Source organism: Callionymus lyra, chromosome 11 (assembly GCF_982586985.1).
Source record: "Callionymus lyra chromosome 11, fCalLyr1.hap1.1, whole genome shotgun sequence".
In the NCBI taxonomy this organism is placed as follows: Eukaryota; Metazoa; Chordata; class Actinopteri; order Syngnathiformes; family Callionymidae; genus Callionymus; species Callionymus lyra.
The window spans coordinates 15,789,159-15,813,459 of NC_141828.1; the positions used below are offsets into that span (position 1 = coordinate 15,789,159).

Sequence of the window (24,301 nt, forward strand, 5' to 3'; positions counted from 1 at the left end):
ATTGAAGTTTTACACCTGTTTTACAAGTTAATACTTTCAGGAGTTGTTCTTTTTTCCTTTTTTTCATTAGTTAGACTTTTTTTTTAATGTATTTGTTCATTCTGACAGTACGTCAATTTGTTACGCAAGTTTGTTTCAATTGGGATTTATCGAGTTTTTGTTTCGAACGTCCCAGACACAGAAAGCAAGAAACTTCGAGATCAATCACGAAACATTAATAAATACTAAATTACTATATTCTCTGGATCTCAATTCAGAAATATAAATATGATACAAATGAAATATTCGGTTTTAAATGATTATTTTTACTTTAATTTTCACCAATAAAACTTTATTTCATTTTTTTTATTACAGATATTCAACATGTATATAAAAATAGAGACAGATCAGCATAAATGTTATTAGAAGTTAGGTTTGGAATATGACTTGAAATATCTTGAGACTGACATAACTGAGATGAAACACGAGATTTAGCCCCAAAATATTTCTGAGAGAACACTAGTGATGAAGCTTCATGAAGCAGTGTCATGTTGTTTAGAGGTCAGTTGGTGGCGCCATCAGTGATGTTTCTTCAGAACACTTGTTCAAAAGAAAGGAAAATAGTGCAGAGACCGCCATCTAGTGGACTATATATGAATATAATGACGCATTCATCAGACCATCGTTGCAGTACATGCTCTGTTACCATGGAAACACGTTCCAAAATGTTGAAGTTTGAAAGCCGAGAACTACCGTTTACAAAAACTCCCTTAGTAGAACCAAGTCTAGTGTCGCTACAGTACAAAAAAAACACAAATGTACAAAACAACAGGAGCAAACAAATCCTTCACTTCTAATCGATCAACTGGTCTTTCATTCGTTCTTTTCTACGACTAGTTAGTCTAGTTCTACTTCTCCTGAACCAGAGGTCGACCAGTGACTCGCTACTCGTGGTCTGGAGCTGACCTGGCCTTCAGAAGTTGTACTGAGACACCAGGATGTGGACTCTGGCGACGTGCTTGGCCTGAAAGGTTCGCTCCATGTACTCGGACATGTCCACGTCCACGCTGACCTCCTGAGGGCCGCGCAGCTGCTGCACCAGGATCAGCTCTCCGGTCTGCCTGTCCGAGCGCTGCATGACAAAGGTCCCCCTGGAGTTCCCCCCGACGATGCCGAAGCGGAGGCTGTCTGGGCCGGTGCGCCCCGGGGCCGCCGCCGTGGCCATGCGGAAGAGGGTGGCGGGGGTCTTCAGGCTGGAGGGCAGCGACAGGTAATGGAAGGAGAAGGTCTTGGGCGCCAGGTGGCAGGAGCGACTCTCCATAGGGCACGGGTTCCTCTCACACTGGCTGCAAGAGAGGAGAGTCACACCGAGGCATGAGTTCTCTGTGGAGCTGATCCATCACGTGAAGGGACTGAACAACTTACATCATTAATCTGCCTCTGCTGGAACACAAGTACACACTAACATGTGTAGACCTACAGAGAACTACATAGTTCCACCTCAGCCTGAGTGAGCGTGGTTATGTTTAGGTTCTTCTATGACACACTGTGAGGTTGTTAGGTAAAGTTGTGAGGTTGTTTTGAACAAGTTGTGAGGTTTTTTGGAACAAGTTGTGAGGTTGTTTGGAACAAGTTGTGAGGTTGTTTGGAACAAGTTGTGAAGTTGTTTGGAACAAGTTGTGAGGTTGTTTGGAACTAGTTGTGAAGTTGTTTGGAACAAGTTGTGAGATTGTTTGGAACAAGTTCTGAGGTTTTTTTGAACAAGTTGTGAAGTTGTTTGGAACAAGTTGTGAGATTGTTTGCAACAAGTTTTCAGGTTGTTTTGAACAAGTTGTGAAGTTGTTTGGAACAAATTGTGAGGTTGTTTGGAAAAAGTTGTGAAGTTGTTAGGAAAAAGTTGTGAGGTTTTTTGGAAAAAGTTGTGAGGTTGTTTGGAAACAGTTGTGAAGTTGTTTAGAACAAGTTGTGAGGTTGTTTGGAACAAGTTGTGAGGTTGTTTGGAAGAAGTTGTGAGGTTGTTTGGAACTAGTTGTGAAGTTGTTTGGAACTAGTTGTGAAGTTGTTTGGAACAAGTTGTGAGGTTGTTTGGAACTAGTTGTGAAGTTGTTTGGAACAAGTTGTGAGATTGTTTGGAAGAAGTTGTGAGTTTTTTTGGAACTAGTTCTGAGGTTTTTTTGAACAAGTTGTGAGCTTGTTTGCAACAAGTTTTCAGGTTGTTTTGAACAAGTTGTGAAGTTGTTTGGAACGAATTGTGAGGTTGTTTGGAAAAAGTTGTGAAGTTGTTTGGAACAAGTTGTGAGGTTGTTTGGAACAAGTTGTGAGGTTGTTTGGAACAAGTTGTGAGGTTGTTTGGAACAAGTTGTGAGGTTGTTTGGAACTAGTTGTGAAGTTGTTTGGAACAAGTTGTGAGATTGTTTGGAACAAGTTGTGAGGTTTTCTGGAACTAGTTCTGAGGTTTTTTTGAACAAGTTGTGAGCTTGTTTGGAACACGTTTTCAGGTTGTTTGGAACATGTTTTCAGGTTGTTTGGAACAAGTTGTGAGGTAGTTTTTGAACAAGTTGTGAGGTTGTTTTAATGAACAAGTTGTGAGGTTGTTTAAATGAACAAGTTCTGAGGTTGTTTGGAACACGTTTTCAGTTTTTTGCAACAAGTTGTGAGGTTGTAGCAACCAACAATCATTTCACCACCAAGTTTGCCAAAAGATTCTGGTAGATCCACGTGTCCTGCCAATGTGTTGCACAGATTCAGTAGCTTCGGTGAAGTGAACCCAATCTTCACCAGATGTGGCCTCCATAAGGCTCGTGGTCATCAGAGGGTTGCATGAAACCCAAATGTTTAGGCTATAAAGTGAGAGGTTCTCTTCAATCCGTTAAGTCATGCGAGAGACTGTTATTATGCCTTCGTTACAACTTTCTCGATTGACTTTTTTTTTTATCGATCTGGCAACCGTGTCGGCCATCACACCCAGACTTGTAACCGCTAAAGCTTCCCCTTCCAACTGTGACTCACGCTCCTTCGGCTTCCACGTGGGACATGGCGGGTCACTTACAAGGGAGAAGTCTTGACATAGCTGACGTTGCCATGGGAACGCGGACACTCCGGGTTGACGCACTGGAAGCCTCCGCCCGTGTTGATACAAGTCGTCCCTCGGCTACAGTTGTGCTGCTGGCTCAGACACTCGTCCACATCTGGAAGACAAAACACTGGCTTTAAGGGAGAGACTTGCCAGAAGGGCTCTCGGCTTCCTGGTTACCGTGGCCGGACCTGGAGGGGGTTCTATGCTCTGATTGTTTATTTATGTTTCTGTAGTTTAGTCTTTGAGGTCCTTCTGGGAGACGTTGAGGTCATCGACTCCACTGTAAAGTTCGCAGACCCGGCGGCCATCACTCACTCACCCTCGCAGCTGCGACCGTCGGCCAGCAGCTTGTAGCCTCCGGGGCAGGAGCAGTGGTAGGAGCCCGGCACGTTGACGCACTCGTGGAGGCACAGCTTCCCACCCTGGTCCAGTCGGTACACCTCACACTCGTTCACGTCTGTGGAACGAAAGGTGAATTGTTTACAATTCCCTCTGTACCGTGACCCCGAGTCAACGGTAATCAGCTTGTGAGCTCAGGATTAAAGATGTTTGCGTCACACTTTGCTTCTGCATTTCGTATCGTCACCGTGGAGACGGTGAATGAATGATGAAGGGAACACTTTGATGAGCTTACTAAGAGGTAGTTAAAACAAGCTGTAGCGTAAATTGGTCCATAAGTAAGAAAATAAGTTAGAAACGGATTTATTTTTAGCCAGAAGGCGCAGTGTTGTCTCACTGAAGACCATGGTACAGTGAGAGACCACCAGGCTGCTCAGTCCTACCCCACCAGCTAAATGACCAAAAGGAAAAAACAGAAAATGAAAATCTAGAAGTGAAAATTACTGTAAAAATGACAAACACTTAAAAGTCTTCTCAATATGCTGATCAAGTTTCTTTTTGAATTACATTTTTTTTAACACATAAAAAAGTTCTCAACCCACCACACAAGAAGAGAGGGGAAAACAAACACATACATATAAAAAGAAGCAAACACAACATACTGGTTGTAAATGTCTATATTTATGTCCAAAAGTTATTTAGTACTGATGGTGTCAAATTAAGTAAAATTTTTAAATCGCCATAACTAATCATCTTCTTTCAGCCTGAGTTTAAAGGTCAATTGCTCCAAATCATGGAGCGTCTTCTTTATATCAGTTTATAGCTATAGCCTCTTTTTTTTTTTAACAGGCAACAACAATGTTTTCGTTTGAAACATATCACATGAATTAACACAATCACTGACAGTATGTTTCCGAGGTTACATTACAAGCTGAGTACATTATTCACATACATTCTCCCAGAACACCCTTATTTTTGTACCAATAACTGTGAGCATGTTACTTCCCCTCCACATATTCTCAAACGTGAATCATCAGATTTGTCAAATCTGCTTTTTATTTTAGGAGTCATTTAAAATATTCTTCCAACGACATTCCCTTTGGGCGAGGTATTCGTTTGTTGTTTTGCATATAAATTTCCGTCTCTGATTTTGGTTTTTATACAAGTGGTTAAGAAAGGACCCATTTTTTTTCATAGATTTATATAGGGCGCTAATTTCTCTTCATTTTACCCAGTGTATGTATCATACATCATTCCTTGCAGTCCCCCCGGGTCCTGAGCGCCTTGATATACTAGTCTTGTATTTGCAGGTATCAACCTTCCCCGATCTGTACCAGTTTTTTTTAAACCTCTTGGAAACTCATTATTCTATCCTTTTTAGTTATTGGACAAATTGCTGTTAATCGTTTGTCTCCCAAATCTCTGAATCCTTTATCTTGGCTCAATTTGAATTCCTCATCATATGTTAACCAGCAAGTTTCGAAAGTTCAAATTCCTTTTTCTGTAATATAAACTAACAGTTATTATAAAACAAAAAACTTACTTTAAAGGTGAAAAACTTTTTAAAGGCCTCATGAAACAGATGTGTAGTGAAGACACTGTATCGTGATACAATGTTTCAATTTTGAAAGGCAGCAAGACTGCACTCTAAGTTTGATCATGATACTGTGTGTTTGCTACACAGCTGTATCATGATACATTGTCTTCACTACACAGCCGTATCGTGATCCAGTGTCTTTACTACACAGTTGTATCATGATACAGTGTCTTCACTCCACAGTTGTATCATGATGCAGTATCTTCACTACACAGCCGTATCGTGATCCAGTGTCTTCACTACACAGTTGTATCATGATGCAGTATCTTCACTACACAGCTGTATCATGATACAGTGTCTTCACTACTCAGATGTATCATGATACAATGTCTTCACTACACAGTTGTATCATGATGCAGTGTCTTCACTACACAGCTGTTTCATGATGCAGTGTCTTCACTACACAGCTGTATCATGATGCAGTGTCTTCACTACACAGCTGTATCATGATACAGTGTCTTCACTACTCAGATGTATCATGATACAATGTCTTCACTACACAGTTGTATCATGATGCAGTGTCTTCACTACACAGCTGTTTCATGATGCAGTGTCTTCACTACACAGCTGTATCATGATACAGTGTCTTCACTACTCAGATGTATCATGATACAATGTCTTCACTACACAGCTGTATCATGATGCAGTGTCTTCACTACACAGCTGTATCATGATGCAGTGTCTTCACTACACAGCTGTATCAGGATACAGTGTCTTCACTACACAGCTGTATCATGATGCAGTGTCTTCAATACACAACTGTATCATGATGCTTTATCAACCCATCACTGGTGTATCATTATAGTCATGAAAAGGTTAAATATATTCGGTGACTTTATCTCACCCTGGCAGATGCTGTTGACTGAGGTTCCGCTCATGTGGAAGCCAGCATCGCAGCTGCAGTGTTGGGCCTGGTTCACCTGAGCGCAGCGGGGTTTCCGGTTGAACGCCGGATCGTTCACGACGCTCCACTCGGGCGGCGCTGTGATCACACAGAATGAGTACGGGTAATAAAACTTAAGGTCAGGAGGTCTCGTTTCCAAGGGGGGCCGACCTGTTTGCGTCTGGTGCTGGCAGTGGGAGCCGCTCCAGCTCTTCGGGCAGGTACACTTGTACTGGTTCACGCCGTCCACGCAGGTGCCTCCGTTTTGACAGGGGTTGCTGGCACACTCGCTGATGTCTGAGGTGGAAACAGGAACCGTTTAAAGGGTTGTTTAGAACAGGGGTCCCCGACCTCTTTCGCACCGTGGAGAGGTCTAATGTCAGTATTATATTCGAAGCCACTGTTTCTTTATGTGACACCGCAATAAAATGGGTAGCTCCACAAGGATGGAGTCATGGGACCAGATCCAGTCTCTTACTTGACTGATTTGGAATTTAATGTCAGGAGCATTTCTTAAAAGACATGTAGACTTTAATAACATTATAAATCCATTTTGTATCATTTCTCTTCATCACATGAACAAATTGAACGAGTCAAACTCTGCCCTATGATAAGGCGTCTCCTGTTCATCGCCTCCAGGTATAAATAGATTCAAACGTAAATTTAGCTCCTGTGGTTCTGTGGGCAGATGTCGAGGAAGATGAAAGATCCTCTGCCCTCACGACCACAGTTTACTGGACGGACCCCAAACCTCTCTAATATTTACTCGGCTTCTCCAGGGGCCACCCTTTGAAAAAAGGCCCCGCTTCACTTGGCAAGATATTTATAAACGCTTTATAACTTGTCTTTTTTCTGGCTAATTTTAGATCTCTGGGTCCGGACGAACCCCCGGGAACAGAGATACGTCTGTGGGGCCTCAGAGCCTCCTGGTGTTGCTTTAACCAGCGGTTCTGGATAAAAGTATGCTCGGCGTGCCGCTTGGAATTTCAGGGAAAGTGCCTCGGCCTCATTCAATAGCATACCTGGCATAGCTGGCTGCCATCGGACCGGGGTGTCGGTGTGATATCTGGGACAGATCTTGTCAGGAAGAAACATGAGCAAGAAGCAGGGGGAGGTGGTGTACAGTAGGAGGAGGAGGAGGGACCCCACAAAGGAATGAGGTACAGGTGTTTTTCCAGGACATTTAATGCCATTTTAACGAGGTTTTTTCTAGGAGGTTTCCGATGAAAGACTCTTTTCTTCGCCCCCTTGTGCAAGGAGATCGATTTCACCCCCGAATGTCGCGGCCATCTCACCTCTGCAGGCCGCCCCGGTGCCGCTCCAGGTGCCGTTGTCCCGGCACACACGTGTGGCCGACCCGGCCAGGGAGTATCCCTGGGAGCAGATGAAGTGGACCTCGTGTCCCGCCAGATACTTGGAGCCGAACTTGGCCCCGTGCAGGGGCTCCTCCAGGGCGGGGCAGGCGGGGGGAGCTGCAGGAGAGAAGGTCCGGTCACATGTGCAAGTAAAGCCGTCAGACATCCTCTGGCATTCTCTGCCCGAGGACGAACACGTGTCGACCGGGGCAGCGCCAAGCTTTCGTGGGAATGGACCCTTCGACGCCTCATTTACGTTGAAGCAGCGCAGAGCCGCTGGAGTCGCACCAGCAGCCCAGAGAAAGTGGAAAGTTTGCATCCTTGAGACGTAGAAATATTATATAATGACTTGAACGTGTTGCAATGTAGTACTTTTTTCCCCCCCTCGCCCGGCGTTCCTTCCACTTCTTACTGACGCATTGTTGTGGCTGCATTACCAGGCTGTCGCAAACTCATTGCTCGTGGGCAAAAATCATGGCTGCTTAGAGACATTTTTATTGGCTCTTCCATAAAAGTGTAAGCGTGAGCAGGAAAACTTTAAAACCCTGTCTTAAGATTGTTAAAAGAAAACCTTGGTGAACAACCAATACTTTGATGAGTGAACATTTTATTATACTTTTGTAATTTTTACCTGTACTGTATGTTGAGCAAGAGAGACATTTTGAGGTTTTTAATTTGCTGGTATCAAGGCCTAAAGTGGATTTTAAAATACTCAATATATTTTACAGGAAACAAATCTCCTACTCTAACATTCATCATTTAAGAATTGTCCCTAATCTAAAAGTAAAATAATTGGGTTTAATTTATAAGTTTTAGTAACTTTTCAACCTAAATATAGTTTCATACGGCTTCTTTGTGTAGCTGTTCTGCTTCAGCTGCTCCTCTAACTGGTCACTTTTACGGAACATTTTCTTCAATATTCTCACGTTAGTCATGTTTATCTTTTAAGTTAATGGTGTGTTCTACATTTTTACTTTAAAGTGAAGATTCAAATATCACTCATTTTCTACTCACCCTCACTAAACTAAGGGTTTGGATTATTTTCAGTGTAATCTGTGTGTTTTTGTCGCCAACAGCCCTTGTTTACTACGTCCTCCTCGAACAAAAAGACACTTAAAAACATGTGTGTGGACAGTAGACACAGGGAGCTCACGCAATATTTACCCGTGAGTGTTTCCTGTCTGTGTAGAAAGTTAGCCTTTTAGCTTCTGGTACAAACAAGTTTAAAATAGAGACTATCGTCTAATGTCGAGGTTTTTTAAGATGGTCTTTGTTGACGAAAAAAATTCAGGGCTGTTTGCTACCCTCAAATGAACGCACATTTCTGCCAATAACTCTAAAAGGATTACCCTGAAAATAATCTCAACCTTTAGTTGACATGAGGGTGAGTAGAAAATGAGTGCAATTTGAATTTCACACTAAATTCTAAACACAGTAAAGTTCGTACATGTTGGTAGAAGTTAACAAAAGTATTAGCTAAGATTAGCATAGCGAATTATAGCAAAGTTAGTAAGTTAGAAGTAGTAACCTTTCAGGTCGAAGATTTTAATCAGGTGTGAATGTGTCAAGAAATAGAGTTGAAACTTTAAAAGGAGAATAAAATCAAATCAATAAACTTTCATGATGCAAGAATTGCGTTGCTCACAACCACAAGGCCACCAGTAACTTAAGCTTTGTGAAGTTCCAAAGTTTTCAAAAACTATAACACATTTTGTCACTACTATAACATGGAAGTTGACTGTATGCTGTGTTTAAATACTTCATTCTGTTTTTTTTGGTGCTAGTTCTGAACAGACCATGTGAGCGACAACACTTAAGAAGCCATTTGAAAACATTTCAAAAACTTCAAGAACTTCAGAAAACAACATTTTGTTCAAAAACATTTCCTGAACATTTTATTGAAATAAGTTAATCTGATCTCAAGTTGTTTTTGTTAAAGACAGACGGGTACACAAGATGATCGCTAACCTCCTTGGCAGAGTTAATAATAGGATTAACATTGTTATAGTATAAGTTCATCCAACGAGAAAAAGAAAGAGAGAACATAAGACATTTTTACCAGATTGTTTACAGAATGAAGGGTGGTGGACTTTTTCTGGAGCAAATCTTCCTGTAAATCACTACTTCCTAAATTCCCTAGTCATAATATAGACACACTAGGTCCATCTCTCACAAATAGTCTTCGGTATCTGCTGCCAACCAACATGATTTTACAAATCCACTTCCAGTTCTGTAACTGAGACGCCCTTGTGCTTTTTTGGAAGTCCTTCTAAGCTCATAATAGCCAAAGTTTCGGCATTTCTGGAAAGAAAGAAATGTCTCTGTGTCTGCTACCTTGAACATGTAAAGGATCTCAATAGAAAGCAGACAACCTGTGCCACATGTGGGCTCACATCCTGCTGTCTCCTCATATCATGCATTCGTGCTGGAGGAGGAAATGATGTGCATTTGATTGGAACAATGGAAGTAGTGTGGTAGAAAACATGCACTGAAAGACAGTTTAAAATGGAAGTTACTTTGATTCTGCACTGCACATACAACTAGAAATTAGCGAAGTATTCAAAATTCTATTGAAATTCTTAAAGGGCGACTAATGTGTTGATTTAAGTGTGTCTTAAATTGATCTTGGAACTCTATTGTACTCATCAGTATTTTTAAATTTAAATATTTACGATAGAAAATGTGCCCACTGATTTTTTTTTATTCCCTTTAAGCTAAAAACTTGTTTACCATAACCACACCCACTCTGCTGTGATTGGTCAATCATCGAGTTTGTCATTACATCCCAACAATCCAGGAAGTCTCCACTTCTAAGGGATTCGTTCTATAAACAAGGCAGTGTGATTACAGCTGGCGGGAGGAGGAGTGAAGCCATTATAACGTCATAATGGACTCCACTCTCGTAACCTCTCGTTCGCCGAGATTTCAGATGAGGGAGAACTTTATAAAGTATTAAGTTCAAAACGTGGTCATGATGAGGGACTTACTGCATCTTGGAGAGAAATACTTTAACTAATATTTCCAATGGTTAAGGATATGCTTTGCCAGAATAGAATACTTAAGAATATTAAAAAATAAAGAGATTTTATTTCACTTCATGTGGATTTATTTTTAAAATAGGAAAAGTAATTTACGTCTTCTGATTTCTTTAAACCATGGTATAATACTCAATCACACAAGGGGCCAAAATATTTTAACAATCTCGGTCCCTGGACGAACGAGTTGTAACTTAACCAAACTGTCATTCTCCGGGTTTTTTATAGCATAATTATCCCTGTGGTGGTCTTCCTTCCCGAAGAACTCTTGTGAACTTATTTTCCTTTGATGTCGATTTCAGTGTTATTGGAATTCACTGTATGTCTTAAACACTGGCATCTTTGTAGGTAAACTTGAACATTAATCTTCTTTCATTTTAGAGTCAACCTTCCAGCGGGCCATATAAACTCACTTGGATTGGCCAAATTTGATTTTACAAATATTCTTTCTTTTGGTTTGGTGTGACTCACCGGCCGACTGGTCCGCCTGAGGCAACTTGGATACGGAATTCTGAAGCGTCGCCAGCTTGGACTTCATGATCCGCAGTCCCTCTGTGAACCGCATCTCCTGACCTTTGAGAAACTTCTCCATTTGTCGCAGGACCCCGACCACCTGGTGCTTATCCATGCACGTCTGTAGGAGACACGGTCAGCAAGACGAAGCCAGGAAAACAGGAGGAAGGAAAAAAAAAAATTCATTTATAACTCAGTTTTTGGTAACTGCTGGTGTCTGTTCAAGTCATTTGGTTAAAAACATATTTTCCGTCCCACTTTATGTCAGTTATAAAAACACAAATTTTCCATTTCCATGTCATGTCAGGGATAAAAAAAAGAAGCAGAGTGAAGCTAAAATCGTTTTCACTACTTTATAGATCCAGACTTTAAAGTTTGAAACATCAACTTAAATGTTCAGAAGTATTTAGACTATGTGCACGTGTTCTAGTAACTTGAAGGTCATAATATGAATTGAATGGTGAATATATCATTAGTCTTCTTAATTATGATAGAGACTCAGATTAGAGCGACTGCCTGTAGAAAAGTATCCAGTTGAGGTAGTTCAGGTATTTGATCAGCATCACTTTTAAAAGGCGTATAAAATAACTTGAAGTGATCAGTTGTAGATATGGAAAAACAACAGCCTAAGTTCAATAAAATGACATCAACTCCAGCAGAACGTGTATTTTTTTTTGAGATTTAACGTTTGAAATTAAGTTAACAGGAGGGCCTGAAGTCGAATGTCTTAGATTATACATTGAAACCAAAATAATGTATTCTTCTGTCCTCCAAAGCCTTCAAGCCTTCATTTCCTTTGAATTGACAATGTTTAATTATTGCTATTATACTATTATTATTTACAGGAGTTTGTAAAGATGCACCTGTGAGCACAGGAGTAGCCAATCCACAGCTGCGAACCACAATAAACCATTGAAGGCAAGCTTCTAGAACACGGGTCAAACAGACCCGCCAAGTCCTTTTCATTTGGCTTGCCAGAAAGTTCATTAAAGTTTAAGTTGACTCTTACTTCCTATTAAGTGAATGTACATTTTGTCTGGCTCATGACTTGGACTGCGTAAACATTTTGACCCTTATGTTATCTCAGGGTCAAGGTGACCCGAAAGCCCGGAAACAAATGTGTTTGTGGTATCCCTTGTGTCGTCTCTGGGTCTGGCTTCCAGAAAATACTTACGCCGTGGTGGAGGTCATTCACCTTGACCCATAGACAACACAAGGGATACCTCAAACACGTTTGTGTTCAGGGGCACATTGACCCTGAGATTAAAAAAAAGGGTAAAATATGAAGTTTTAATTTAATGGCAGCCATGAATTAATTCAAAAGGCTCTTCCAGTATATCTCCAGTTGTGTCACTTGTCTACAACAATCACTGTTGACATCAGTTTGTCATCCAGCTTCTGTAACTCAATTCAAAAGCCTGCTCATGTTCAAATCCTGCATTTCTCCAGCGGCTCACAGAAAGCTGTCCGACAGATGTCTGTGGGACAATCGTCAAAAATCCTTTTGTATATTTTGGGCGGTGGTGGGCTGGCCCAGACTATGAATCTGAATGGGAGGATTTTTTAAACAGCCTTGGAACCGCCAACACTTTCTTCAGCAGAGTAATCCCTTCAGGAAGGTTTATCGATCACATGCTCATTTTTTGAAATAACTTGGTTCTTTAAATCCCTCGAATGTAGAATATCCTTACAAAAACAAGATTAGCTAGAATAGTTATAACTTGATATTTTTAAATGGTCTTTACTTATGTTTTATTTCATGACAGACAGCTGTTAGCTGTTAAAAAACATTATTTTTCCTAACAAATCAAAAGCTTTTTAACACAACAATCCAGGTTCATCAGGTTGTGACTCACCTGTACTGCAGCATGAGTGGGATGGATGGCTGACAAACACAGTAAAAACAAACACCTGTGTGGAAAATACATTTTTCTGTCGTGGTGATGTGGAGCAGCTCTCCAAAGGAATTCTATGACAGGACAAACTAGCGATTAAGTCCAAAAAAAACTGTCTCAAACATGAAAGTTCTATCAGGTGTTTGAAGCAGATGATGCTCTCCCAGCTGAGTGTCTGAGCTCCAGCAGAGTTCTGAAAGTGCTGCTGCAAGAATCCCTCCCACTGAGATTAAACCCAAGATTCCCTGCATCTTCCCAGCTCGCTTCTGAACTACTTGAAAAAAAAACCCTATTGCAGAGAAAGATGTACATTATTGCAACACATAAAAGGACGTTTATTGGTGCGTGTGCAACAGTTAAAGTTTATTATGGATTTTCATGAAGAAAACATGTTAATATGTGACACATTCTTTTGAATTATATCGAATATGGAATCGTTTCGATCTACGTATGTATTTTTGGTTCTGGGTTGTATTTAATAAAAATAAAGACGACAATAAGACCACATTTCTAATGTGACGAACCTTAATAAACTCTGTTTGGACGCGGTTTAAATGTGGAGCTGCCGTAAAGTAATTTTAGTTGATTGTTGTGTTTTGGCGACACCTGCTGGAGGAACGTAAAACAAAAAAATTAGTTTCGATCTACGTATGTATTTTTGGTTCTGGATTGTATTTAATAAAAATAAAGACAACAATAAGTCCACATTTCTTTGCATCCAGTCGAATGTGACGAACCTTAATAAACTCTGTTTGGACGCGGCTTAAATGTGGAGCTGCCGTAAAGTATTTTTGTTGATTGTTGTGTTTTGGCGACACCTGCTGGAGGAACGTAAAAAATAAATAGTTTTGATCTACGTATGTATTTTTGGTTCTGAATTTTATTTAATAAAAATAAAGACAACAATATCACCAAATTTCTAATGTGACGAACCTTAATAAACTGTGTTTGGACGCGGTTTAAATGTGGAGCTGCCGTAAAGTCTAGAGACGTTAATTGTTGTGTTTTGGCGACACCTGTTGGAGGAACGTAAAAATAAATCGTTTCGATCTACGTATGTATTTTTGGTTCTGGATTGTATTTAATAAAAATAAAGACAACAATAAGACCACATTTCTAATGTTAATAACCTTAATAAACTGTGTTTGAACGCGGTTTAAATGTTGAGCTGCCGTAAAGTATTTTTTGTTGATTGTTGTGTTTTGGCGACACCTGCTGGAGGAACGTAAAAAATAAAGCGCACAAAGAGCACTTCGTCTTTGAATTCAGAAACAAAAACGGGCGTATTTAGAATTAAGAGAAAAAAAATCCTAAGATTCCATTCCGTGGGCAAAAAAAGAATTCCAACACTGGTCTGGTGATGGTGTCAGAAAGCACGTCATCGTTGCAGATGTTCCTAAATGACGGACAGCTTTTTCAGCCAATGAGACGCGTCCATTCTAAGCGCTCAAATCCCAACCCACCAATCAACGAGCTCGCATGGCCGTCTTCAAGTTAGATGGATCCGGAACGGAATATATATATAAAAAAAAAAAAACGCTAACGTCGACCGTTGAAGGTGCTGCAGCAGCCTAAAGAACCGCAGAAGCCATCTTGGGGGATGATTCCCTCTGTTGAGAAAGAAGATGCAGACATCTCCGAACATTGGTTACAACACACGTCTGTTTTTACTTCCTCTGTTTCCACCGACGGGACATTAGAGCGAGGCCGAGTTAAAACGTCACTGTCATGACAGAGGAGAGTCACACAGTCACACCGTGAGTCTTTTCTCCAGCATCGTCTCCCACAGACACACCGACTGATCTGGGGGCTCACACTCGCGATAAGGGGCGTTTTTTTTTTTCTCTCTCAACAATGGCTTCTGTGAGCCTTGTTGTTTCCAGCCCCCCAGCCCCCGCTCACGACAGTAACATGGCAGGGAATGAAAGGTCGAGTACCGTTCTTGTACTTGTGCTGTACATGCTTGTGATCCATGTGATACTTTTCCCTACACACACGAATATCTCTGCATGTTTTTTTTTTGTTCATCCTCCACACGCAGCACATCCAGTCACTGCTGTTGTTGTTGCTTTACAAACAGGATGCATGAACTCAGACGATTTGCAAATGCGTTTTTGACATTCATTCTCATCCCTGAGCTTTATTGCCCTCTGGGTGGTGGATGTAAACACAAAAAAGTTCATGCTGTACATTAGGGGTGTGTATTGACAAGACGATATGTATCACGATACAAGGACAACGATATATCGTGATACTGTAGGATTATATTTGAAGTATTATTGTCGGGTACCAAAATTTTACTGCCCTCTGGGTGGTGGATGTAAACACAAAATAGTTAATGCTGTAACTGTGTGTACATTAGGGGTGTGTATTGACAAGACGATACAATACGTATCACGATACAGGGACAACGATATGTCGCGATATTGTAGGATTATATTTGAAGTATTATTGTCGGGTACCAAAATTTTACTGCCCTCTGGGTGGTGGATGTAAACACCAAAAAGTTCATGCTGTAACTGTTTGTACATTAGGGGTGTGTATCGACAAGACGATACGATACGTATCACGATACAGGGACAACGATATATATCGCGATACTCTAGGATTTTATTTGAAGTATTATTGTCGGGTACCAAAATTTTACTGCCCTCTGGGTGGTGGATGTAAACACAAAAAAAGTTCATGCTGTAACTGTGTGTACATTAGGGGTGTGTATTGACAAGACGATACAATACGTATCACGATACAGGGACAACGATATGTCGCGATATTGTAGGATTATATTTGAAGTATTATTGTCGGGTACCAAAATTTTACTGCCCTCTGGGTGGTGGATGTAAACACCAAAAAGTTCATGCTGTAACTGTTTGTACATTAGGGGTGTGTATCGACAAGACGATACGATACGTATCACGATACAGGGACAACGATATATATCGCGATACTCTAGGATTTTATTTGAAGTATTATTGTCGGGTACCAAAATTTTACTGCCCTCTGGGTGGTGGATGTAAACACAAAAAAAGTTCATGCTGTAACTGTGTGTACATTAGGGGTGTGTATCGACAAGACGATACGATACGTATCACGATACAGGGACAACGATATATATCGCGATACTGTAGGATTTTATTTGAAGTATTATTGTTGGGTACCAAAATTTTACTGCCCTCTGGGTGGTTGATGTAAACACAAAAAAAGTTCATGCTGTAACTGTGTGTACATTAGGGGTGTGTATTGACAAGACGATAGGATACGTATCACGATACAGGGACAACGATATATCGCGATACTGTAGGATTATATTTGAAGTATTATTGTCGGGTACCAAAATTTTACTGCCCTCTGGGTGGTGGATGTAAACACAAAAAAGTTCATGCTAACACTGTGTGTACATTAGGGGTGTGTATTGACAAGACGATACGTATCACGATACAGCGACAACGATATATCGCGATACTGTAGGATTATATTTGAAGTATTATTGTCGGGTACCAAAATTTTACTGCCCTCTGGGTGGTGTATGTAAACACAAAATAGTTAATGCTGTAACTGTGTACATTAGGGGTGTGTATTGACAAGACGATACAATACGTATCACGATACAGGGACAACGATATGTCGCGATACTGTAGGATTATATTTGAAGTATTATTGTCGGCTACCAAAATTTTCAGACCGCATGATGAAGTCGTAAGTGCTCACGTTTGTTTTGAAACCAAAACGCTACTGAACATCAGCTTTAATAGCTGCTGGAGTCGACTGTATCCTCTTGTCCTCAGTAATCACCGTGACATCGTAGGATGACTGCTGCCATCTAGCAGCCAGAGGTTTAACTGCAACACCGAAGCGAACGATCGCTCTGAATATTTGCATTGTAAATAAATACATTGAGATATTTTATTTTATACACCGTTTATTAATATAAAAAACATCAAAGAATAAATAAAAAATAAGATTAGATTTTAAAGCAAAAAAAAAAATCAACAAAAAAAATAAAAATCAATACAATTTCGCTATAGTATTGTGAAAGAAATTCCGAAATATATCTTTGTATCGATATTTTCTCATACCCCTGGTGTACATAGTGTTTCAGTCTTGTATTCTTTATTACAGAGAACAAAGTAACACATGTGCAATATTAGAATTCTATATTCCCTTTCAGACATGTGTTGTACTTTATTGAAGAAGTTCTCTTTCACCTTTAGAGCAGCTGCATTACTAAGTATTTCATCTGACCAATAATGCATATTCTTAATTATATTTAACATTCAGAAGCGTCTTTACAAAAGGGTTATTAAACGATGCACGAGTGAAACCACATCATTCATGTGTGTCCAACTTGAAGCTAAATCCAACCCTTTGTTGTTGCTTTTAAAGTTAAATTAAAAATGTCAATGTCGTGACCTACGTACAGGAGCTTTAATGATGCGGTTTTAATGAGCTGCTTTTGATGGGAAAGTTGGGGGTTTAAATCCCAGTGTGGGAACTTGGTGCTACATACTCGCCCGTTTTAAGTTGTTTTGAAATAAGTAGTATAATTGCTTAATTACATGTAATAGGAGTATAATTATAATTTCAAGTTTAGTATATTTTTGCAAATATACATTTGATGACTTCCCCTCACAAGTAATGATAATATATTTCTATATAATGTTATAAAGTAGTTTGTGTAATAATATCATATAACATTCTTTATCAACAAACAGGTGTTTATAGGGTCAAATTTAAAGCCTAAAGTATGAATTTCATGTTAAATTTCTGATCCTGTATTACATTTGTCTGATACATGTGATGCAATTTATATGGTTAATGATATTTTCTTTTCTAGTTGATGTTGGATTATTGTGTCTGTTCAAGAAGTGAATTGCATCATTCCAACAAATGTTTGTATAAATAGATTCAAAACTATAGCATAGAGATTTTCGAGATTTTAAATCCATATTTGTGTTTGAGAAAACAAATCTTTATCAGTTTTCTAAGCAGCTGCAGGACAGGTTACCAATGGAAAAGCAAAGATAAATGATTACTAGTGAAGCAAGACTATGGAAAAACGTGTGGACGTCGACTTACAATACCTGCAGTTATATTACTGACTTAATTAAATTTCAACATGAATCTTAATTGATTAAATATTGCTTAAAAAATAAAACATAAGTCTTAATATATCAGATAAACTAATCATCATTGCTTAGAACGTATAAGTTTTCAATATGTTCTTAAGAAATTTAAAATTAATTAACGGACCATTTGTTATAATATGAAAGAAATTGATCATCACACTTGTCAAATACAAGAGATTGCTTGAACTGTTTCAACATAATGAAGAATAGCTTCTTAGATAAAGCATTAAATTCAATCTTAATCAAATAAAACAATGGATTGTGGTTGTTATCTCTAAAAGTCTTCATTCTATACTCAGGGAGGACGGAGAGCTGGAGGACGGAGAGATCGATGACGAGGGCATCGGCATTGAGGAGGAACATATGGAGGTCGCCGACGCGCCAGAGGAGAAAGAAAGGGTGAAGGAAAAGGAGAAAGTGAAGGAGAAGGAGGAGAGGAATCACACCCGACACAGCAGGAAGCGCTACAAGAAGACCAAAGAGAAGAGGCGATCCAAGCGGAGGAGACGGGACAGAGTGAGCATCAATGTGTTTGATAGAAATGTTGGTAAACGAAAAAAATCAAGTTTAATTATCTGAATTTAAATACTCCCAACAATCTTCTTTCATTAGCTTGAACTCGATTAAGATCAAAGTTAGATGAAGCTTCACACGTTATTAGTTTTACGTCTCTTCCTTTTTACAAGTACAATAAAATAAATGATGTGTTAATTTGAAATCCCTCCCTCCGTCAGCATCACTCTCCCTCCAGCACCTCCGACAGCTCCGACAGCTCCGACTCTGAATACGACGAACCAGAAAGGCCCAAAAAACGCTTCGGCCAGGGCCGCGAGTCCGAGAGCCAGGTGAGAGTTCCTCGCCTCCTTTTTTTTCAACCAGTCCAAAATAGTGACCTCTCGTCTTCTCTGGTCGCAGCACGGGCGCGACTCGAAGGGAGGTCACGGCGTCTCGCAGAAGTCTTCGCCGCACCGCGGCGGTGGCGGCGGCGGCGGTGGCGGCGAGTACGAGAAATACAGCGACTACAGCGAGGACAAGTACGACTACGACGAGGAGGAGGAGGACTACGACGAGGAGTCGGGGGGTCCGGGGAGGGGACGGTACGGGAAAGACCAGATGAATCGAGGGAACGCCAGAGGCCTGAAACATCAGCAGTGTAAGTCCTCTCGTCGTCAAGCTAGCACGTCTCGTTTGAAAAAAAGTTAGCATCCTTGACGAAGTGTCACTTTCTCAGTCGGGCAAAGGGGACGAGGCAGAGGAAGCGGACCGGGAAGAGGACGAGCGATGCTCATGAAGAACAAGAAAGGGAAGCCCTGGGCAGGACGTGGACGAGGAAGGGGAGAGCAATGCTCGGAGGACATGTCACTGGTGAGTTAAAACTAGTTTGGTTTCAAAGAACCTCTCGGTCATCCATTTCTCTGCGTTACAGGACGGGAAAAATCAATCCGGCTTCCAGAAGAAACGTCCGATCATGAGCAAAGAGTTCATCAACCAGCACACGGTGGAGCACAACGGGAAATATATCTGCAAGTATTTCCTGGAAGGACGATGCATCAAGGTGTGTGAATATCTCGTGTTTGTATCTAAGCCTTTAATAATGTAACAAAACGTGTCGTCCGTTCAGGGAGATCAGTGCAAGTTCGAACACGAGCTGGTCGTACCGGACAAGAAGAAGGAGCTGTGTAAATTCTACCTCCAAGGATACTGCAGTAAAGGAGACAAATGCATTTATATGCATAATATCCTTTTCGCCACAGATACGTCACATTATTTCTCTTTTGAAGAACCACAGTTTCAGCATGAATTTGGTCGAGATACCTTCTTTTTTAGTGACACAACATAGTATTACTATCAGTTCAACAGCCTAATTTTTATTTAATAACAAACTCAATAGTTATGAATAAAGCTCACACAGCACAACTTTAGATCAAGCAAAACAAACTTGGCTTTTTTAACGGCTTTATTTCTATTTTAAAATGTTGAACGCCAGAAAGATACATTATTTTACTTAAAAATCAATCATTACCTATCAATTTTACAACATGTTTAATAATTATAAAAGTGTATATTTAGTATAACTTTACATGCCATATTATTTAAAATGTTGTAAATAAAAAAAGTTATTCAGAAGTTTTGCAGTTTTAGCTTTCATTTTTGAATGTGTTTAATGTGGAAGCTGACTAGTTTGTATCATAAAAGTTTTTTTAAATGATTCCTGAACCTTGAATCATTATACACTTTCAAGAAACACTTTTTAATAACAAACTTTATCTTTAAAATAATTACAACACCCATCCTTATTGAACCATATTGAATGATATACTGTATATCATGTGAAATAATAACTGGTCAACCGTGCTCAGTTTCTCGCATCAACACTTCTTTTTGCTGATTTGTCAAAATGTAGTTTTCCCTGATCTTCCGCTTTCATTCTGTAGCTCCGCCCACTTTTTACTTTAACCCTTGTGTTGTCTCTAGGTCCAGGTGAAACGACCTACACCACTGCATATGTATTTATGGAAGCCAAGGAGGTTGTTCATCTTGACCAAGAGACAACACAAGGGATACCACAAACACATTTGTTTTGGGGCCTTCGGGTCACCTTGACCCGGAGATAACACAGGGGTTTAAGTTTAATTTTATTTATTAGTTTCATATTTTTCCTTCTTTTCTCGATAGCTGCTCACAGATATTATACATTAATAAGGTTTCTCAGCCCTGGGTTACGTGAAGCCGCTGTAGCAGTTCAATCCTACGTTTCTCTTAACCCGGCGTGCACGTCAGTACCCCTGCAAGTTCTTCCACACCGGAGCCCAGTGCTATCAAGGAGACAACTGCAAGTTTTCCCACGAGGACCTGAACGACGTGACCAGGGAGCTGTTGAATAAGGTAACGGCGAACTGACGGAAAAAGTCCTCACGCCACAGAATCTTTTACGAAAATCCTTTCGTCGTCAGATCATCTACACTGAAGAAGAGAACGCTCGGGAGGACGAGATGGAGCTGGAGGACCTGAGGAAACAGGGCATCGCTCCTCTTCCGAAGCCTCCTCCTGGGGTGGGCTTGCTTCCCACTCCTGGCCAGAGCAGTCCCACAGATCAAGCTAACGCAGGGAAGAAGATCCCTTCCCTCTTTGAAATCAAGGTTCTCCCCACCGACGACTTGGTGCACAAGATTGCCTTAAGGTAGGAAGAATGAACGCAGCTTTCAGGAGCATCGACTAAACTCTGAGTCTATTTTCAGCGGGAACTACTCGGAGGACGGTGACGAACAGTTCGCTGGAGATGCAGAGGAGACCCAGAACGGCCAGACCTCTGCGTCCGTGTCCGTCCCCGCCGACCCTCCAGGGCAACTGACATCCCCGTTGCCCCTGAGCCCCCCGGGATTGAACCCGCCGCTTGGGTTTCCGATGCCGCCGCCGCCGTTCCCGCCGAGTCACCCTCCTCCGCCTTTTATGGGAAACCAACAGAATCTGAACCCTCAGATGAACATGCCGAGGCCTCCGTTCCCGCCAATGTCGGAGCTGCAGATGCTGCAGAGTCTGATCCAGTTCCCGGGCCTGAGTCAGAATCCTCTAGAGCTCATCAGCAACTTACTCCAGGGTCAAAGCAACAGCCAGAAAGGAGGTGAGCAGCTTCCATTGGGTCTACTTTTGCTAGCTTGAGTTGCAACTAATAAGAAAACTCTCCTGACTCACTCACATGTTTTAAATGTTGAAGTCTTCCTCTCCCAGGTGCAAGTCCCTCATGACCATGTTTTGAAGTTATTACTATAAAGTTCTAACCCGTCTGAAATCTTGGTGAACGAGAGGTTACGAGAGTCCTTTATGACTTAAGGTCTTCACTCCTCGAGCCAGCTGTATCCACGCTCCGCTTTGTTTATACAACGAGTCCCTAGGAGTCCAAGATCAATTCAAGAGACACTTGTATAAACACTGACTCTTTCAAGAAACATCTTAAGAAGTTTGTATTTGTTCAGGCTTTTCCTTGATTTTCTGGAACTCCTGTTCAGTTTTATCTTGACCTTTAAAGTATATACTTTATTGAATATTGTTTTGATTGTTTAAACGCTTTGTGACCCTGGTCTTGAAAAGCGCTATACAAATACAAATTACTTACTTACTTACTTACATTAGTTTCTCTTTAAAGTGATTGCTGTGATAACTCCTATAAAAGGTGGTTCTAAAAGTGACGTGATGATTTGTAATTTCTTGATTCAGTCGACCCGAGCGTAGCCTTCATTCAGAACATGCAGCAGCAGATGAGTGTGGAGTCGCAGCTTCAGTCTTTACCCCCAGAAGTCCAAAAGGCCATTTTTCTACACCTGACTCAGCAGCAGCAGCAGGAGTCAAAGACGCCGGAGTCCCAGAGAGCAGAGAGTCAGGACTGCTCCAACACGACCAGAGGTGAGTGACAACCATGACCCCGAGACTGTCGGTGGTGAGACAAGTCTTTCTCTTTCTCTTCTCCAGACGAGATGACGAACTGGTACTCCAGCGAGGAAGAAGACGGCGGCAACTGTGTGTCCTCCATCATCAAATGTCTTAAGAAGCAAAGCGAGGCGTCCAACGCGTCTCTGTCTGGAGCAGCAACCAGTGATCCACGTCTGGTCAAGGAGCGGGCGGCACCCACTGACCCCCGGGTGAAGCTCGACCCCCGACAGAGACCCCCGGAAGTAAAGAAGGACTCTGACGGAGTTTGCCTCTCGAGGGATCCGAGGAAGCCGAGACCAGTCGGGCAACAGATCGCCCCCCAAAAAGCATCGCTGGGCGAAGACGACGAGGACGGAGAGAGGGAGTTGAGGGAGAGAGCCGTCGTCATCCCGCTGGACGCCATCCAGGGGGCCCTGCTGCGAGACCCTCGGTCCCAGTTGAAGCAGTTCAGCCACATCAAAGTGGACATCCTGCTCCTGAGACCTGCCTTCGCCCAGTCGGTGGTGTGGGCACCCGAGGACCTCATCCCATCCCTGGTGCCCAAGCAGGAACACTCCATCAACCTCCCGCTCCCGCCTCTGATCGCAGACGCACAGATGAAACGCTCGGGGCTGACGGATCACTCCAGTCTGTCCAGTCCGCCCCTGACCTCCGACCCCAGACTGGCAGCTGCCCGGGTCAAGGAACGCAAGGGTCGGCTGCCGTCTGGATCCCCCACAGATAGACCCGTAGACCCACGTCAGCAGAAGGCCATTGATCCCAGACTAAGGCGGACCGGAAGTCTCGACTCCAAATTGCAGACGGACTCGTCCGGCGGGGGAGGGGGGGTCGACCCTAGACTCCTCAAGGTCAGCCCTACGTCCACGACCCAAGTAGATCCGTGCAAGTCGGAGCCAGAGAAGCTTCCGCCGTACGCGCCTCGTCTGGCCTCTTCTGGTCTGGAGAGTCCCACGACAATCCTTGGAGGCATCAGCCTGTACGACCCCCGCGGTCAAACCGAGCCGGCGGATTCCGTCAAACGACCCGGAATCCTGAAAGTCCCCGTGACCAAAGAGGAACCCCCCGCCGCATCCCTGTCCCCGACGCAACACAGCAGCTCCAATCAGGAGACAAAAGCTTCGGAAAAAATTCAGACTCCGCCATCAAACCCCGACCTGCCAACCGTCAAAGCGCCAGCCGTGCATAATCTGCCCGTCCAGGCCCTCGCGGGTCTGATAAGACCTCAGTACAGTGACCCACGACAGGCCAAACCAGGAGGACAAAGTGGTTCAGGAACACAGGAAGACACCACCGCGGCTAAGAAGGAGCAGGAGGACGCTTTAGAGGCGACGACAAACGAGGAGGACTCGGAGGACCGGACTCTGAAAGAAGTCTTCAAGACCTTTGACCCGACTGCTTCTCCGTTCTGTCAGTAAACTCCAAAGTGATGGTGCAGAAATGTTGGTGCAACAAGCCTTTCACATGTCAACTACGTTTGTAGTTTTGAAGTATCAAAGAGGACTGAACATCCCATGATTCCCCTGAACTGTGGGCAGAGAAGAATTCAACGTTTTCCTGTAACCGACAGAAAAGTGCAGCAAACTTCAAGGTTTCTATCAAACTTTTGAGAGACACTTGCTTGTTTTTAATCATTCATACCTTTTTCATGTTTATAGGAAAGTTGCTCATTGTTACCTCACGTTCACGCTTACTATCATTCCACTGATGTTATGTTTCTCAAGCCAATATGTAAAGTGCACACGGCGGAAAAGCCCTTCCAGTCTTCGAAGCTGGTGTCCTGACAGTGTGACCCCAAAAAAAAAAAAACAAGAGGTCTATGAATATGTTTTTTATCAGATGATATGTCCTGTTATTTAAGTCATGTTTGTTTTTACAAATGTTAAGAAAGTCTGTTTTTTAATGTAAATACGGTTGAGAAAAGGTTTTTAAATGTCTCTGGTTTACATTTATTTTATTGTTCTATGAGATTTCCAGTTCAGTCGTTCAGTAGTTTTTAGAGTGATCTGTTGACAGTATAATCTGCCTTTAAAATCATATTTTACAATAAATGACTATGAGATTATGAATATTGAGGT

General features: G+C 41.8%; 2 protein-coding genes across 3 annotated transcripts; one reads left to right on the forward strand and one right to left on the reverse strand.

Moving 5' to 3' along the window:
- Positions 1–369: 369 nt before the first annotated feature.
- fbln7 (fibulin 7) lies at positions 370–12,846 on the reverse strand. Its single transcript, XM_087802988.1, has 8 exons — positions 12,634–12,846; positions 10,736–10,898; positions 7,170–7,346; positions 6,046–6,171; positions 5,836–5,973; positions 3,375–3,512; positions 3,029–3,167; positions 370–1,325 (listed from the first exon to the last, which is right to left on the reverse strand). The coding sequence occupies exons 1-8, from the start codon at positions 12,703–12,705 to the stop codon at positions 953–955; spliced, it is 1,326 nt and encodes a 441-aa protein (XP_087659114.1). The 5' UTR covers positions 12,706–12,846; the 3' UTR covers positions 370–952.
- A 1,372-nt stretch (positions 12,847–14,218) lies between these two features.
- zc3h6 (zinc finger CCCH-type containing 6) lies at positions 14,219–24,278 on the forward strand. Of its 2 annotated transcripts, none has more exons than XM_087802490.1 (12): positions 14,219–14,600; positions 18,098–18,314; positions 18,533–18,643; positions 18,714–18,951; positions 19,030–19,163; positions 19,225–19,353; positions 19,420–19,534; positions 20,575–20,684; positions 20,753–20,979; positions 21,038–21,420; positions 22,014–22,199; positions 22,266–24,278. In XM_087802490.1, the coding sequence occupies exons 1-12, from the start codon at positions 14,527–14,529 to the stop codon at positions 23,639–23,641; spliced, it is 3,300 nt and encodes a 1,099-aa protein (XP_087658616.1). In that variant the 5' UTR covers positions 14,219–14,526; the 3' UTR covers positions 23,642–24,278. The 2 variants fall into 2 exon arrangements, with proteins under 2 accessions (XP_087658616.1, XP_087658617.1); XM_087802491.1 differs by having other exon boundaries at positions 14,219–14,429.
- The last annotated feature ends 23 nt before the right edge of the window (positions 24,279–24,301 follow it).